Genomic DNA, 16,937 nt, shown 5'->3' with positions numbered 1-16,937 from the left:
AATCCTCTGCACAGGCTCTTGCTGTCAGGATAATGAAGGGGGTACAACAAAAACCTTGAGCCAGAAGTGTTAAGTGAGTACAGTGATCTATGTAACGTGAACGTCTTTCCGTCCGGCTTTGTTATTCATCCTGACGCAGCTTACCTTGGGGCTAGCCCTGATGCAAGGGTGTACGATCCCACTGCAAGCCCCCCCTTTGGCTTAGCAGAAGTGAAATGTCCAAATGTAGACAGCATAACATACGCATGCATGTGTATTGTGATGTAATGTGTGCGTGTTGTGATGGTTATGCTTGTGTGTGAATTCATGTTGTCATTCAAGATAACTGCTGAACATTAAATAAACATTTTACAAATAATCATGCCATGTGTGTTTTTATGTGTCACACCGGGACATCACCCTTCACATCTAAAGGGCCTTGATAGTTGGACATTAGGAAACATGTTACCCACAGCTGATTGACAGTGCCTGAAAGGGTCAAAGGAATGGTGGTGTCCCAGATGTGATATTCTTTGACCCTCCTGATGGCCCTCTCCACCAAGACCCTAAGTCGGGCGATACTCTGGGTTTTTCAGAAAGCATGCTGTCGATGACAAAGCCTTTCTCAGCCATGCATGCATCTCCAGGCTGAAGTAGATGAAGGATTCCTGACTGCTGTGTGATGTCTCTGTCTGATATGGAACCTGTGTACAGCTTTGAGGTGAAGGCGATAACTCCACGTGGGGCAATGCCGATCAGACCCTTGAAGGTGTTGGTTTTTTTGTAGTTGGAGAATGTTTCAGACTGGAGGGTGAGTGACGATGGTGCCTCACACCTGATTTCTGTGCAGTCTATTGTGCAGTAGTCACATTTGGGCAGTACTGGGCAAACTTGGATGTCATGGTTGCTTGCACTCTTTCCCTTGTCATCCAAGTTGGCACTGACCCCAACACAAGGAACAGGTAGTTGGCCCATGTGACGATCACCCTGCTCACAGCACATGTCTGCTATCACCTTCTCTTTCATACCAACAGCAACACCACAGCAGTACAGAAAGAGCTCGTCAACAGGTGCTGTGTCCTGTTTGGGCTGGTTTCACCTGACATCAGTTGCCCTCTGATGCCATTATTAGGGCCCGAGCACCGAATGGTGCAAGAGCCCTATTGAAACCCTTAGGATTATTATTATTAGGGCCCGAGCACCGAATGGTGCAAGAGCCCTATTGAAACCCTTAGGATTATTATTTTTTTTTTTTTTTTTCCCCCTCCGAGATCGCATTTTTGGAGGCCTTAACATGCCCAAAAACTCACCAAACTTGGTAGAAAAATTCATTCGCCCGAAAAATTTTGAAATTTGCTGACTTTTGAAATGCACATAGAAAAATGGCTCTATAGCGCCCCCAACGCGTAGCCCCTCTGGCCGGTTTGACACAGGATTATGAAAATTGGCACACATATGTATCACCTCAAGACGCACAAAAAAGTCTCTTGGACCCCCCCTCCAAACCCAACAGGAAGTCCGCCATTTGAAGGTTTGTGGCCATTTTTGGCGATGTGTGACCCTGCTGCCAAACTTTTCACGCCTCGCATACTTCAACGGATTGAGCTGAAATTCGCCGTGTCCACTCAGGACACCATAGGGAATAGACGCATTCCAAAACTCTTACAAAAGTCTGACGGTGTGGCCGGGGCGTGGCCTCAAAGTTTGACCATTTCTGAGGACACAGAAAGTCTCTATAACTTCTTCGTTTTCTGTCCGATCTGTACGAAATGTCACATGTATGATCAGAGTCTGACCCTAAACACATCTATACAACAATATTGAGGCTTTGACAGAGCGCCACCTACTGGCTACACAAAATGTTGTGTTTTCATAGGTTTTTCTGCCTGCCCCCCTGGCCTGTTTTGAGTAGGGTCATGAAAATTGGTACACATGTGTATCACCCCAAGATGCACAAAAACGTCTCTTGGACCCCCCCTCCAAACCCAACAGGAAGTCCGCAATTTTGAAATTTCTGTTAATTTTTGGCGATTTGTGACCCTCCTACAAAACTTTTCACGCCTCGCATACTTCATCCAAATGAGCTAAAACTCACTGTGTCCACTCAGGACACCATAGGGAATAGACGCATTCAAAAACTCTTACAAAAGTCTGACAGTGTGGCGGGGGCGTGGCCTCAAAGTTGACCATTCGCCATTACAAAGGAACTCACTGTATTTATTGCCCTAATGCGTAGCCCCGCTGGCCAGTTTGACACAGGATCATGAGAATTAGCACACATGTGTATCACCCCAAGACGCACAAAAAACTCTCTTGGACCCCCCCTCCAAACCCAACAGGAAGTCCACCATTTTGACTTTTGTGGCCATTTTTTGCCTATTTGTGACCCTGCTTCAAAACTCTTCACGCCTCACATACTTCATGCAATTGAGCTGAAATTTACTGTGTCCACTCAGGACACCATAGGGAATAGACGCATTCCAAAACTCTTACAAAAGTCTGACAGTGTGGCGGGGGCGTGGCCTCAAAGTTGACCATTCGCCATTACAAAGGAACTCACTGTATTTATTGCCCTAATGCGTAGCCCCGCTGGCCAGTTTGACACAGGATCATGAGAATTAGCACACATGTGTATCACCCCAAGACGCACAAAAAAGTCTCTTGGACCCCCCCTCCAAACCCAACAGGAAGTCCACCATTTTGACTTTTGTGGCCATTTTTTGCCTATTTGTGACCCTGCTTCAAAACTCTTCACGCCTCACATACTTCATGCAATTGAGCTGAAATTTACTGTGTCCACTCAGGACACCATAGGGAATAGACGCATTCCAAAACTCTTTCAAAAGTATTACCGTGTGGTGGGGGAGTGGCCTCAAAGTTCACCATTCGCCATTACAAAGGAACTCGCTGTGTTTTATGCAGTACTACCCATATACTTTATGCAATGTGGACAAAATCTTACAGTACTGCCATGGAGCCGAGTCTAAACAGATATATATGCTAATAGGATGATACGGTCATAGCGCCACCTACTGGTAGCAGGAAAGTTTGGTTGTAAACATGTGTTTGTTGTATATCTGTGGAAATGAGAGGAGGAGAGCATAGCACAGGAGAGTATAGGAGACGAGAGCATAGGAGAGAAGACTGCGATGACCCCGCGGATCGCAAGGTGCGCGAGGGCCCGCAATGCTGCTTGCAGCTTTAATTTTTTTTTTTTTTTTTTTTTTTTTTCCCCCTCCGAGATCGCATTTTTGGAGGCCTTAACATGCCCAAAAACTCACCAAACTTGGTAGAAAAATTCATTCGCCCGAAAAATTTTGAAATTTGCTGACTTTTGAAATGCACATATAAAAATGGCTCTATAGCGCCCCCAACGCGTAGCCCCTCTGGCCGGTTTGACACAGGATTATGAAAATTGGCACACATATGTATCACCTCAAGACGCACAAAAAAGTCTCTTGGACCCCCCCTCCAAACCCAACAGGAAGTCCGCCATTTGAAGGTTTGTGGCCATTTTTGGCGATGTGTGACCCTGCTGCCAAACTTTTCACGCCTCGCATACTTCAACGGATCGAGCTGAAATTTGCCGTGTCCACTCAGGACACCATAGGGAATAGACGCATTCCAAAACTCTTACAAAAGTCTGACGGTGTGGCCGGGGCGTGGCCTCAAAGTTTGACCATTTCTGAGGACACAGAAAGTCTCTATAACTTCTTCGTTTTCTGTCCGATCTGTACGAAATGTCACATGTATGATCAGAGTCTGACCCTAAACACATCTATACAACAATATTGAGGCTTTGACAGAGCGCCACCTACTGGCTACACAAAATGTTGTGTTTTCATAGGTTTTTCTGCCTGCCCCCCTGGCCTGTTTTGAGTAGGGTCATGAAAATTGGTACACATGTGTATCACACCAAGATGCACAAAAAAGTCTCTTGGACCCCCCCTCCAAACCCAACAGGAAGTCCGCAATTTTGAAATTTCTGTTAATTTTTGGCGATTTGTGACCCTCCTACAAAACTTTTCACGCCTCGCATACTTCCTCCAAATGAGCTAAAACTCACTGTGTCCACTCAGGACACCATAGGGAATAGACGCATTCAAAAACTCTTACAAAAGTCTGACGGTGTGGCGGGGGCGTGGCCTCAAACTTGACCATTCGCCATTACAAAGGAACTCACTGTATTTATTGCCCTAATGCGTAGCCCCGCTGGCCAGTTTGACACAGGATCATGAGAATTAGCACACATGTGTATCACCCCAAGACGCACAAAAAACTCTCTTGGACCCCCCCTCCAAACCCAACAGGAAGTCCACCATTTTGACTTTTGTGGCCATTTTTTGCCTATTTGTGACCCTGCTTCAAAACTTTTCACGCCTCACATACTTCATGCAATTGAGCTGAAATTCACTGTGTCCACTCAGGACACCATAGGGAATAGACGCATTCCAAAACTCTTTCAAAAGTATTACCGTGTGGCGGGGAGTGGCCTCAAAGTTGACCATTCGCCATTACAAAGGAACTCGCTGTGTTTTATGCAGTACTACCCATATACTTTATGCAATGTGGACAAAATCTTACAGTACTGCCATGGAGCCGAGTCTAAACAGATATATATGCTAATAGGATGATACGGTCATAGCGCCACCTACTGGTAGCAGGAAAGTTTGGTTGTAAACATGTGTTTGTTGTATATCTGTGGAAATGAGAGGAGGAGAGCATAGCACAGGAGAGTATAGGAGACGCGAGCATAGGAGAGAAGACTGCGATGACCCCACGGATTGCAAGGTGCGCGAGGGCCCGCAATGCTGCTTGCAGCTTTAATTTTAATTGTTGCTAGAAACGACCGGAAGTTACGCTACCACACTCCGCTTACCGGAAGCAGGAAGTGTGAGATAAAGACTACAACTACCAGGTTGCTCACAGTTTCCGGTTTGTGGTTACTACGGGAGACCGAGGAACGCTTCAGCATCAGAGTCAGCTCAGTTGCCAAATTAAGCAACGAAGTGTAAATTTAAAATTGTTTCCCGCTACTCCTGCGACCGCTGTTACTTTTAGTTCTAATAAGCATTATCTATGAGTGTATACATTTACCAGAGCGACGCAGGCGCGCTAACGGTGAATTGTTTGGTATAGAAGGTAGAAGCTAACAGGCTAGGCTAGCGTAAACGCCACATTTTACTATGTCAGGGCCGCATGGTGTTTGAAAAGCTAAGCTAGTTATTGCGGACGACTATCCAACAATTTGAGATTAGTTTAGGGGTTTAACAGTTTCGCTTCTATCATGTTTATCTACCTCAGCAAGAAGGTGAGGGCTCAGCCTCCTAGCTAACTCATCACCTATCGGTGTGCTAGTTTGTTAACACTGTGGCTCATTTCTGTGATTTATAGATTGCTATTCCCAACAACATCCATCTCCGATGTATTTCCTGGAACAAAGATCAAGGCTTCATCGCCTGCGGAGGAGACGACGGTCTCCTGAGGGTCCTGAAGCTCGAGTCTCAGACAGGTACGTGTGGATCTCATGACTAAAGCTGTCACAGCACACGCAGCATCCTCTCACCTGCACCTGCTATCTGATTTACACTGAGACATCTTTGTCAATAATATTTCTTTGACTTTATTTTTGCTCCAGGGCAGAAACAAAGCCAAGTTTGGTTGTGTTGAACAATCCCACATACACGCAGTACTGTATTTGTTTCACTTTAGTTGTTATGTAATGTTCATGTGATTTAGATTTGAGGTTATTTGAAGCAATGGAATGAAAACGTTTAAAATTCTCATAGGCCTTTGGCTCAGATGTGGTGCCTCTCTGTCCGCTCACTTTGCCCGCTCTCTCTATAGACAGGCCTCTTGCTGTTATGTAGATAACTATGATTAAATGAAGGAAACCGTGAGTACTGATCTAAACCTTTTTACCAATCTTTTGTCAACAGATGATGCTAAACTTAAAGGTCTTGCTGCACCTAGTAATCTGTCCATGAATCAAACTCTGGAAGGACACAGTGGTAAGTTCAGCCAGACAGAGCATGGATCTAAAATGTGCCGTAGGAAAATGATCTAACGCTCCTTGGTACAGGTGCAGTGCAGGTGGTCACCTGGAATGAACAGTATGAAAAGCTGACAACCAGTGATCAGAACGGACTCATCATCGTCTGGATGCTGTACAAAGGTGAGCACTGTAGGTAAAGTAAAATGCAGGTTGTTTGTGATAAATGTTGTTGACTATGTTTTTAATCTGTCGTAAGGTGCGTGGTACGAGGAGATGATCAATAACAGAAACAAGTCAGTGGTAAGAAGCATGAGCTGGAATGCTGACGGTCAAAAGATCTGCATTGTGTATGAAGATGGGGCAGTCATCGTTGGATCTGTAGATGGTAAACTGCTTTACAGTGTGGCTACCAAACGTTGTTAATAAATGCAGTTAGATAATGGCTTTGTTTTTTGCAGGAAACCGGATTTGGGGAAAGGAGCTGAAGGGAAATCAGCTTGCTCATGTGGCATGGTCACCTGACAGCAAGATCCTCCTCTTCGGCATGGCAAATGGGGAGGTACACATCTATGACAACCAAGGAAACTTCATAGTGAGTACCAGTATTGTACTGCATGGCTCCTCATAGGACACTGTATGCATGAATCCAAACACAGAGGCAAAAGCAATGAGCTGTTGATATCCATTGATGAAACATGAATATGTGTTAAGTTTCTTTTGTGGGTTATATTTTAGATGAAAATGACCATCAGCTGTCTCACCAACACTACCGGAGCTGTCAGCATAGCAGGGATCCACTGGTATGCAGGCTCCGGCGGCTACGTTGAACCAGACTGCCCGTGTCTCGCCATCTGTTTTGACAATGGAAGATGCCAGATCATGCGCTATGAGAATGATGAAAGTGAGCAACAACAGTCCTTTTAAAGGCTGCAGGTTTTTTTATACTGAAACAAAATGAGCGCTCTAAGATCTGTCCCTCTTCTGCAGATCCAGTGTGTATTGATGCAATGATGAACGTGGTCAGTATCCAGTGGAACCACTGTGGCAGTGTGCTGGCGGTTGCAGGTTCCCTCAAAGCCTCTAATATGGACAAAGAAGTCAATGTGGTGCAGTTCTACACACCATTTGGAGAGGTGAGGCATTTCCACTTAATACCAAAGCATACGAGTATTTTTTTAATTTAATTAATTTTAGTCATTTTTTCCCTTATAACTGCTTTGTCTGTTGTCCATCAATGAAAACAGAACATATGTAAGAGACCAGATTTATTTGGATATTTCTCCACCATATAATACAATGTTTAATACTATGTAATATGTGAGCACATTGAGTGGGAGCAAGGCAAACAGGTTTGACGGGCAAACTATGCATTATTCTATGTTGACACAGCATCTCAGAACTCTCAAAGTGCCTGGAAAGCAGATCTCTGGAGTAGCTTGGGAGGGAGGAGGCCTGCGGATCGGCCTGCCTGTGGACAACTACATGTACTTTGCCAACATCAGACCCGATTATAAGGTGAATCTGTGCGACTCATGATCTAAATCTTGGGTTTACTCGGGTTTCACTGACCTTTTTTTTCTGATTTCTTTTAACAGTGGGGTTACTGCTGCAGCACTGTGGTGTATGCCTACACAAAGCCAGAGCGCCAAGAGTACTGTGTGGTATTCTGGGAAACCAAAAACAATGAGAAGTTTGTCAAATATGTCAAGAGCTTGATGTCTATCACCACCTCTGGAGACTTCTGCATCCTAGCCAGCAAGGCGGACGACACCCAGCCACAGGTATGAACACATGCAGCATGTCCTACCAGGGAGATGACAGCCAAAACACAGAATGTCACTGAATTACAAAATAACTTGATATACACGAGTGACAACGTTTAAAAACGAAACACCAAAGCCTTTAAACGGTATATACTTAATCTTACAGTTAGAGAAATACACTATGGAGCTGAAATGGCAAGGATCACAAATATTTCTCTGCTGTCTTGCCTCCTGTTTTTCTAATTCATTGCCACACAGGAGGATGCTGACTTAGAGTCTGGGAGTGAAGCAAGGGTAACGTACAATTTATACACCACACTAGAAAGAGGTCTATTTGTTTTGACACAGCTATACACAGAGCTGTGGAATAATGTGGCCGTACTGTGTGTTTTTCAGTATGTCCTGATTCTGTGCAACTCCATTGGAACTCCGCTGGACACCAAATACATTGATATCGGTGAGTAACATACAGTACACCGGGGTGAGTGTGTGGAGTAATCGTTCAGGAGATCAAAGTTCTGATTTAACATGAGGTCGGTGTATTTTCTTCAAGCCTGTGTGAGAGATCACACCAAGTGTACAGAGACAGTTGGCATCCCGCCTGCCTCATGGGCTCACAGTTTCCTATAGCTGTACAGACTATCTCACAGATATTTGCTGAGAAGCTTGGGCCAGCTCATGGTCTGCAGGTCAGGAAGGCTCAGCTGTCTCTCTCAGTTCACATATTGTGTGTGTGTGTGTGTGTGCCATTGGGAGGTGGCTGCTCTTATGGCAACACCATAGGACCAGGTAAAGGCAGACTGTTCGAGAACACTTTGTAATATATTCTTATATGTTGTATATTGGAATGTACCCACACAGACTGAATTGTTTTATTCAGAAAAAGTGACTTCAAATACCCATTTTCCAGATATTCTAGTGGAGGTTGTGTGTAGATCAGTCTAAGGTTAATGGTTAAGTTTTGAAATCCCTTGAAAATGCAGTCAGTGGACTGCCTGAAATTCTGAACAGATATCAATATATTGATAGACAACATCAGCCGATATTATTTTTTACAAGAAAAAATAGTGTTTATGGAGAATATATAAATATATAATATATGGAGAATATATAAATGTCAACTGTGCAGACATGCTGGCAGAAAGAGTTAATGTACCGGTAATTCCTTTTTTACCATTCATTCAGTGTGCAGCGCTTTTAAAACATTTATAACCGATGCAGCAGTCAGAAAAAAAATATCTCATGAAGTGTATTCACATTATGTTAAAAGCTAATTCAAAGAAAATCTTAATTGTATTGAATATTAGGCTGTGATAAATATTATACTTATATAAGAGGTTATTTCTGTAATCATATTCCACACATGAAATTTGCTGAGAGTCTGCAGAGTGTGAAATTAAAAGTGGATCACTGCTCTGGTAATGATGTTTAGAAAGAACACTTGTATGGTCAGTTTGAAATGAAGCTTTCAACGTGGCAGCGTTGCCATGGTACGGAGCCAGCTTTATGAGCCTCCAGGACCACCAGACCTTGCCAGCCTGCTGATCTGGCAGTAGTCGCAGTACACACCTTAGACGTCTTGACAGTTGATGTTACATACCTCTTAACACAAGTTAACACCAATCAGAATATCATACAAATGCACATGCCCCCACACAAAAATGACTGCTTATCTTTATTGTTTTTGCTTAGAACCACAGTTTGTTACCATGACCAGGACACACATCATCGCTGCGTCCAAAGAGGCCTTCTATTTGTGGCAGTACAGAGTGGCAAAGAAACTGACTGCGCTGGAGATCAACCAAGTGACCAGAACAAAGAAAGAGGGAAGGGAACGGTGAGAACATTCAGACTGTAGAGATATTTAATGAAGGTGGACCACAGAGAGGATGCGTAGGGGGGAGTCCAGGTCAGGACATACAGGTCATGGAAAGTTACCGGAAGGCAAGCTCACCACAGTGCTAGATTGTGGGAGACAGTGGATGAAACCTTGGGTTTACTGGCTCACTCTTACAGTGTACAGTCTTATTATGAAAAGGATTCATTCATCCAAATGTTGGCTATGAGCTAATGTTCTGCCAGGACTAGCACCTTGACCACAAGTTACCTCGGGGGAATGGGTTTTCTGTCTGTCTGTCTGCTCATTTTTATTTTATGTGTTCTCACTTCGTGCCTCTCTAGGCTCTATCACATTGACAGCAATCCATCTGGAGCCAATGACGGTGGTCAAGACTTTGCAAAAGCCTTCACAGTAAGAAAGAGTTTCATCAAGACACTTCTGCTGTGTTTAATGTGAATTTAATTGCTACCCCCTTACACCACTCATGACTCTCTTCTCAGCCATTTTCTAAGTAAATGAAATTTGTGTGTTTTTTTGCAGCCAACTCGTGATCCCATCTGTTGCATCACAGCAACAGAGAAGACTCTGATTGTGGTATGTGCACATTTATGGAAGGATCAAGAATCAAACAGTGAAATCAGAGCACTTTAAAAGTGTCTGTGTGCTTACAGGGTCGAGAGTCCGGCACTCTCCACAAATACAGCCTCCCGAATGTTGTTCTCATCCAGAAATACACTCTAAACAACAGAGCCCATTATCTTTCCCTAAACTGCAACTCCAGGTGAGGCAGTGTTGCCAGAATCTGTGTCTCTTGTAATTGATGTGCAGTCACAGATGATTATTCTTTACTGTAGTCGCCTGGCCATCGTCGACATCGCCGGCGTGTTGACTTTGTTGGACCTGGAGGTCCGCTCCTCCGTAGATGACGGCACAGGAAACCAGGCTTCTGCAGGAGATACGTCGAAGTTTGAGCGCAAAGATGTCTGGGACCTGCAGTGGGCCAACGACAACCCTGACCTCTTTGCTGTGATGGAGAAGACCAGGATGTACGTCTTTAGGAACCAAGACCCAGAGGTGAGTGCAGAGTCTTCCACCCGCATTGCCACATTTGCTAAATCTGAGATGATGACTCTATTATAAATATACAGGAACCAATCCAAACATCTGGATACATCTGCAACTTTGAGGATCTGGAAATCAAGTCTGTCTTGCTTGATGAAATCATGAAGGTGAACCTTTGAATCAGACTGCGCTGGACTTGTGATGTTGCCTATATGTTAACATGTAACTTGCACACTGTTGATCACAGGAGCCAGAAAAGCCCAACAAAGACAACCTCATCAACTTTGAAATACGTTCCCTGAGAGATAGCCGAGCGCTGATCGAAAAAGTGGGCATTGAAGATGCATCTCAGTTCATTGAAGACAATCCTCACCCTAGACTCTGGTAGGTGCACATTTTTCCTTTTGTGGGTTTGAGCTTAGCCTTCTCATGCAGTAATGTTCTGTATATTTTTGTGTATTGCATTTACAAATAGAGGAAATTCTAAACTTTAAAAAGGTTGTGTGAACTTTTTAAGTCCAGTCAGTAGTCACTGCGGGTGTGGGAGAATTGTAGTTTATGCTTTAAGCAGCTGTAATTTGTGTGTGTTGTCAGAATGTCAAAATCTGGCAGCATCAATAAAATCCTCCTTTAGCAGTCAGTCAGTCAGTCTGTGTAGTACATCCTGTGACCTATAGATAATCTCACCTCTCACTTCACAGAGGTACAGACATGCATAGATAACATGCAGTGCCTCTCAGCAAATAAGATTAAATAATACTTGGCTCTGAGCTGCTGGTGGAGCCCTGGCTCCTTTGATAGCAGCTTTTCCCACATGTGTACTTTTGGTTTGGGCGGGTTTTTCATCTTCCACCTGACATTACAGCATAGAATATTTATGAGTTAACGTGAGCACATGAAATATGTAATGGTCAGTAAACCAGTTACCGGTAGTCACAGTTGTGGCACTGTGGGCAGCTGCTGAAAAAGGAAACTTTAAACAGCTTTGATTCTGTACCCCACCACTCCTCCTTCAGACTCTTGAAGCTTGATTTTTAAGGCATTGCTAAATGTACTTTCATCTGGAAAGAGATCTATATATAGCAATTATTCTCCTTAATGAAGTAAAGACAGGGCTGATGTTGTGAAACTCTACTGAGGGCTTGTACTTTTTGTGGCACTCCCCTTGAGGCTGTGACCATCCATGTTGCTTGTGCCCATACCTACCGGTAAATGAGTATGTCCTCAGTGATCCCTGCAGGAGGAGAATTCAGTGGAAATATTTACTTTTTTGGTATAACGGTATATGTTTTGAAATGTATACAATATCAAAGGAATAGCGTCGCAGCTCCTAATCTAAATTTAAAACCTGAGTGAAAGGATATAAGCTAACTGCACTTTCTCTTTGTAACAAACCTTTCAGGCGTCTACTGGCAGAGGCAGCCCTCCAGAAACTGGACCTGAAGACAGCCGAGCAGGCCTTTGTGCGTTGCAAAGACTACCAGGGCATTGAGTTTGTCAAGCGCCTGGGCAACCTGCAGAGCGAGCCCATGAAACAAGCAGAGGTGGCAGCATACTTTGGCAGATTTGAGGAAGCTGACCGCATGTACCTGGATATGGATCGCAGGTTTCGCTTTTGTCTTGGTTCCATGATAAAGAATGAATGGGCTCTCTTTAAGTGCATAATGGATCTGTGTGTCTCTGTAGGGACCTGGCCATCAGTCTCAGGATCAAGCTAGGAGACTGGTTCAAGGTGCTCGGGCTGCTCAAAAGTGGCTCCGGAGACTGTGACGATGCTCTGCTGGAGCAGGCTAACAATGCTATTGGAGACTACTTTGCTGACAGGCAGAAGTGGTACAGATATAAACCCATTTTCTTGTATGTCTTGTCTAACCAGTCTGTAATAATTGATTTAAATATAATGTTTTCTAAGGGCCAATGCGGTTCAGTACTACCTTCAGGGTCGTAACCAGGAGAGGCTGGCGGAATGCTACTACATGCTAGAGGACTATGATGGCCTTGAAAAGCTGACCACTGTCCTGCCAGAGAATCATAAGCTGTTACCAGTGAGCCAAATGGAACTCTTCTGAATCTGTACTTTTAAATGCCCTTAGTCTTTTCTGTCCTCATCCTCACCTTTTGTATTGCAGGAGATCGGGCAGATGTTTGCCACTGTGGGTATGTGTGAGCAGGCCGTGAACGCCTACCTGAAGTGTAACCAACCCAAAGCGGCTGTTGACACGTGTGTCCATCTGAACCAGGTGAGAGACAGTCTGAGCTCTTGTGGCGCCGGAGTGCAGCAGTCAGCGCGGCACCTGCTGTCCTCCCACTCCCGTAATATTTAACCCTGCAGTGTGAATGCTCCTCTTCCAATGTCAATTTCACCATTGTGCTTATGAGAAGGAGTCTTGTGATATAACAAATGTACATCTGGCTGTAGTTGAAAGGATTGGTGCTGTGCTCATCCAAAAACAGATGTCATCAGCAGTCCCACTTTCCTGTTTTCGGAGCAGATTGTCCTGCTGTGGTAATGCTACGTTTGTGACAACATAATAGACAGGCTGTCGACTGTTACCATGTAATCTCTCTGGTGCCTCATCCTGAATGTTTGTGTTGTGTTATCAGTTAGGCTGTAGCTATGAGTGGGCCGAGTGGCATCATCTTGCTACCACATACAATGCAGCTTGCATCCATTCTCACCCAAGTCACATGTGCCCAGCAAGAACAAAGGGTTAACCTGTCCCACCACCTCAGCTCCTACAATTCTCATTTGTAGTTGGCTATTATCATATAAATCCTAAAACATTTCGTTTGAGTTAATTAGAGTCAATGTTACATTTAAACTCTTAATATATTCTGTCGTGATGAATTAATAAATTGAATGTTTCTCTTGTAGTGGAACAAAGCAGTGGAACTGGCCAGGACACACAACATGAAAGAAATTAAATCCCTTCTTTCCAAATATGCATCACATCTTCTTGAGAAGAATAAAACACTAGAGGCGGTGGAACTGTACCGGAAAGCCCATCATTTCCTTGATGCAGCCAAGCTTATGTTTAAGGTAAGCTTGATGGTATATATTTTAATCAACATCAAAGTAACTCAACATTTATTTAAAAAGTTTCATTTACAAAAGTATTTAGACACTTTTCTGTGACAAAATTTGAAAGTAGGTTCTTGGTCTATGAAGTGATGTAATAGTGTGTCAGTACTCTAAAGAGAAATTTGCTTTAAACCCCTTCTCATCTACCTATTTTTTCCTATCCTCGCCTAATTTGCATACCCAAAAGAAAAAGCTCATAACAGGAGAACTGTAAGGCCAATCTGCCTGTGAGAGACATCTTTTGAAAGATAATTCATTCTAGTTTCTGAAAAAAATAAATATAAAAGTGTGAGTAGAGCACATCTTAAACTGCCTCTGTTCAAATATTGATCTTTTTTCTTTTTTTGGTGCTCGAAAATAATGTAATATATTTTAAAAAGCCTGACAAAGAGATGCTTGACAGTTGTCAGTTGAAATTATACACAGGTCTTCTACTTCTTGTCAACCACACCTGTACAAAATTTCACAGTGCTGAGAACAGGTTAACCTAACTGAGTGTCTCACTGTGGTGTGACAGCAAAGGCAGGACCTTTTCAGTGGCTGCACACTTGTAAGACTGATTAATTCTATGTCCTATAAATACAAGGAAGTTGTCTTGAACCATCCAAAGTATTCTCACTTTAGTTATGTCCACTCCCTTTGTTGTAGGGGACTACCAGTGTCAATTACTTGTATGCACTCCATAGGGCCCTACAAGAAGGACAGCTACTTTTATTGTAAAGCAGCTAAAAGAAAGCCTTAAGAAGGTCGTCTGACCTGATAAAACAAAAACAGAAAATGAAGAGTAGAAATGAATGGGTTAAAAAGCCGGTATTTTCTTTTAACATGTTCACTTGTGAAAGCATGTGTAAGGTGTGACAGTGGCTCTTGTTGCAGATCGCAGATGAGGAGGCAAAGAAAAGGAGCCGACCTCTGAGGGTGAAGAAGCTCTACGTGTTGGCAGCACATCTTGTTGAAAACTATCACGAGCAGGTGAAGATGTCACAGCAGAGCAAAGCCAAAGGAAAGAAGTCTGAGGTAATATTTCACAGCATTTTACAGCATGCATGCATACTGCAGTGCATTTAAATGCTTCTATTTCTCAAGTAAAGTTTATTTAAATATATTTATTTGTTATTGTAGAGATAAAAACAACAAAAGTAGTGTTTAACGTGCAGAAAGACCTCATTTAGGGTATTTTATGCATCATTGTTTTCTCTGTTTGCTGTAATTAGGCGAAATTTGCACTCGCCGGACTGCTTGAGGAGGACGCCAACTCTTCAGACAGTCGTTTTGTGGACAACGCCTGGCGCGGAGCGGAGGCGTATCACTTCTTCCTGCTGGCTCAAAGGCAGCTCTATGGAGGCTACATGGAGAATGCCATGCGCACAGGTACCAATTCACATGGAGACACTTCAACATATTAATATACTTAATAATTATCATCAGTATGCAAAGCATTCATCCTTTTATTTAGATTTCTTTGTATGTAGTGTTGAAAGTGGATCAACAAACTCCTTTCATTCATTTACTCTTCTGCCACCTGCTGGTAGTAAACAGCACCTGGCTACAGCAGCTAAAAGAGACAACATAATTTCAAAATCATTAGTTACTGTAATCATGTTCTTGGTCACCTCTGCTGACCTTTAGAGAGCCTGACATGGATGAATGTAGGCATACTGTAAGCATTGTTCTGCCATTGGGATGCGTGAGTGATGAGAGTACTTTTGCTACATGCTATGCAAATCCAGGTTTGCCTTACATATGAGGCCTTATGTGTAGTTCTCTTATGATGGTTGCCACTGCATGCTCAGATGTGAAGTATAGTCACTCAAAACGTACACATATGCCGTCACATTAATTTTTTTAAACAATTGTTATCTGATGTCTTAAAGCCCTGCACCTGCGTGAGTACGAGGACGTCATCCCTGCAGTGGAGATCTACTCTCTGCTCGCCATTTGTTCCGTGGCCAGCCGGGCCTTCGGTACCTGCTCGCAGGCCTTCATCAAGCTGGAATCCTTGGAGAGTCTGGACCCTGAGCAGCGGCAGCTCTATGAGGACCTGGCCCTGGAGATCTTCACCAAGCACAGCCCGAAGGACAGCCGCATGATGGAGCTGGGCACGTCATCAGACGGGTGAGTCCACATTAACCTCCTACTCAAAATACTCTTTTTTTTAAAGAACTTGATTAGACAGGTTTTACCACATTTTATTTGATTTTGAACTTTTGTGGTCCTTGAATGCATCAGTTTCACCAAACCATATTGTTATATTATAATAAAACCACTTATGCACTAAAATGTATACAAAAACGAGACAAATCTGCACTATTTTATTTACACGTGATCAGCAGTCATGACAAAAATTAAGCAATATCTGGGTTGTCAAAAGGCTCTCTACAGTGAATGTGCAAAGAAGACTCAAAAGTTTAATGCTGCAAAAAATGAAAATAGTTCCACATGTGTAAAACTACATCAAGGGATTTTATAGGTGGACACATATTCCAGCGTAGTTCCAGTTTAATGCAAATGATCAATCACTTCCTCCCTGTGTAGGCCAGAGGGAAAATTACCCACCTGCATCGTGACGGGTCTGCCAATCCAAGAGTACGCGTTCTGGATGTGCAGCGTGTGCAAACACTGCGCTGTGGAACAGGAGATCAGCAAGTACAACAGCTGCCCACTGTGCCACAGTCCTGTGGTGTGACATCAGCGTGACATTGAGATTAACATTAAGAATACCCTTATTAGTCCCACAATGGGGAAATCGCATTTTTGCAATGGCACATACAGAAAGCATGGATGTCAGTTTTCCCAGGACCCTCCTGTCACCCACCTCCTGCACTGAGTCCAGAGAGCAGCCCAGGACAGAGTTGGACTTCCTGATGACTCTGTCCAGCTTCTTCCTCTCCCTCTCAGTGATGCTGCTGTTCCAGCAGACCACACCGTACAGAATGATTGATGCCACCACAGAGTCATAGAAGGTCAAAGCACTACAAAGCATTTTAAATAAATCAGCCAGCAGGATTTACCTGTGGAAGGAGCTGTGCCTTTTTTTTGAAGCTGAAACTATTCTGGAAGTGGCAGCTAGCTAGGTAGCTAACAAAAAACAAGCACCTGTATTGTATGTTAACAGTCAAAAGAATTAAATGTTTTTAATTTAAGTAGCTTTAATTTGTGTAATTATCTACTTAAATGTATTGCTCGTCCTTCATATTGTAAAGCTATTTTTCCATC

The 16,937-nt window shown here is 43.4% G+C and overlaps 1 protein-coding gene across 2 annotated transcripts; it reads left to right on the top strand.

Moving 5' to 3' along the window:
* Positions 1-4,926: 4,926 nt before the first annotated feature.
* Positions 4,927-16,937, top strand: wdr35 (WD repeat domain 35). 2 transcript variants are annotated; one of them, XM_028394609.1, is made up of 27 exons: positions 4,927-5,290; positions 5,374-5,491; positions 5,919-5,990; positions 6,062-6,154; positions 6,231-6,359; positions 6,433-6,566; positions 6,710-6,875; positions 6,962-7,107; positions 7,364-7,489; positions 7,570-7,755; positions 7,996-8,194; positions 9,430-9,574; positions 9,919-9,988; positions 10,118-10,171; positions 10,249-10,358; positions 10,432-10,651; positions 10,726-10,806; positions 10,887-11,023; positions 12,042-12,245; positions 12,326-12,472; positions 12,552-12,684; positions 12,769-12,879; positions 13,515-13,679; positions 14,598-14,738; positions 14,936-15,092; positions 15,596-15,836; positions 16,257-16,937. In XM_028394609.1, exons 1-27 carry the CDS (start codon positions 5,267-5,269, stop codon positions 16,405-16,407), a joined length of 3,660 nt encoding a protein of 1,219 aa, XP_028250410.1. In that variant the 5' UTR covers positions 4,927-5,266; the 3' UTR covers positions 16,408-16,937. The 2 variants fall into 2 exon arrangements, with proteins under 2 accessions (XP_028250410.1, XP_028250411.1); XM_028394610.1 differs by having other exon boundaries at positions 5,267-5,290; positions 8,134-8,194.

Source organism: Parambassis ranga, chromosome 22 (assembly GCF_900634625.1).
Source record: "Parambassis ranga chromosome 22, fParRan2.1, whole genome shotgun sequence".
Taxonomy (NCBI): Eukaryota; Metazoa; Chordata; class Actinopteri; family Ambassidae; genus Parambassis; species Parambassis ranga.
Note: the sequence above shows the minus strand (reverse complement) of the source record. Positions and strands in the feature narration are given on the sequence as shown.

What these genes read in the sequence shown, in the direction of transcription:
- wdr35 (XM_028394609.1), top strand. Translation starts at nt 5,267, where the DNA reads ATGTTTATCTACCTCAGCAAGAAG. An exon ending in GCGCTATGAGAATGATGAAA is followed by an intron (nt 6,876 to 6,961) that starts GTGAGCAACAAC and finishes CCTCTTCTGCAG; the next exon opens with ATCCAGTGTGTATTGATGCA. An exon ending in AGAATCATAAGCTGTTACCA is followed by an intron (nt 12,685 to 12,768) that starts GTGAGCCAAATG and finishes TTTGTATTGCAG; the next exon opens with GAGATCGGGCAGATGTTTGC.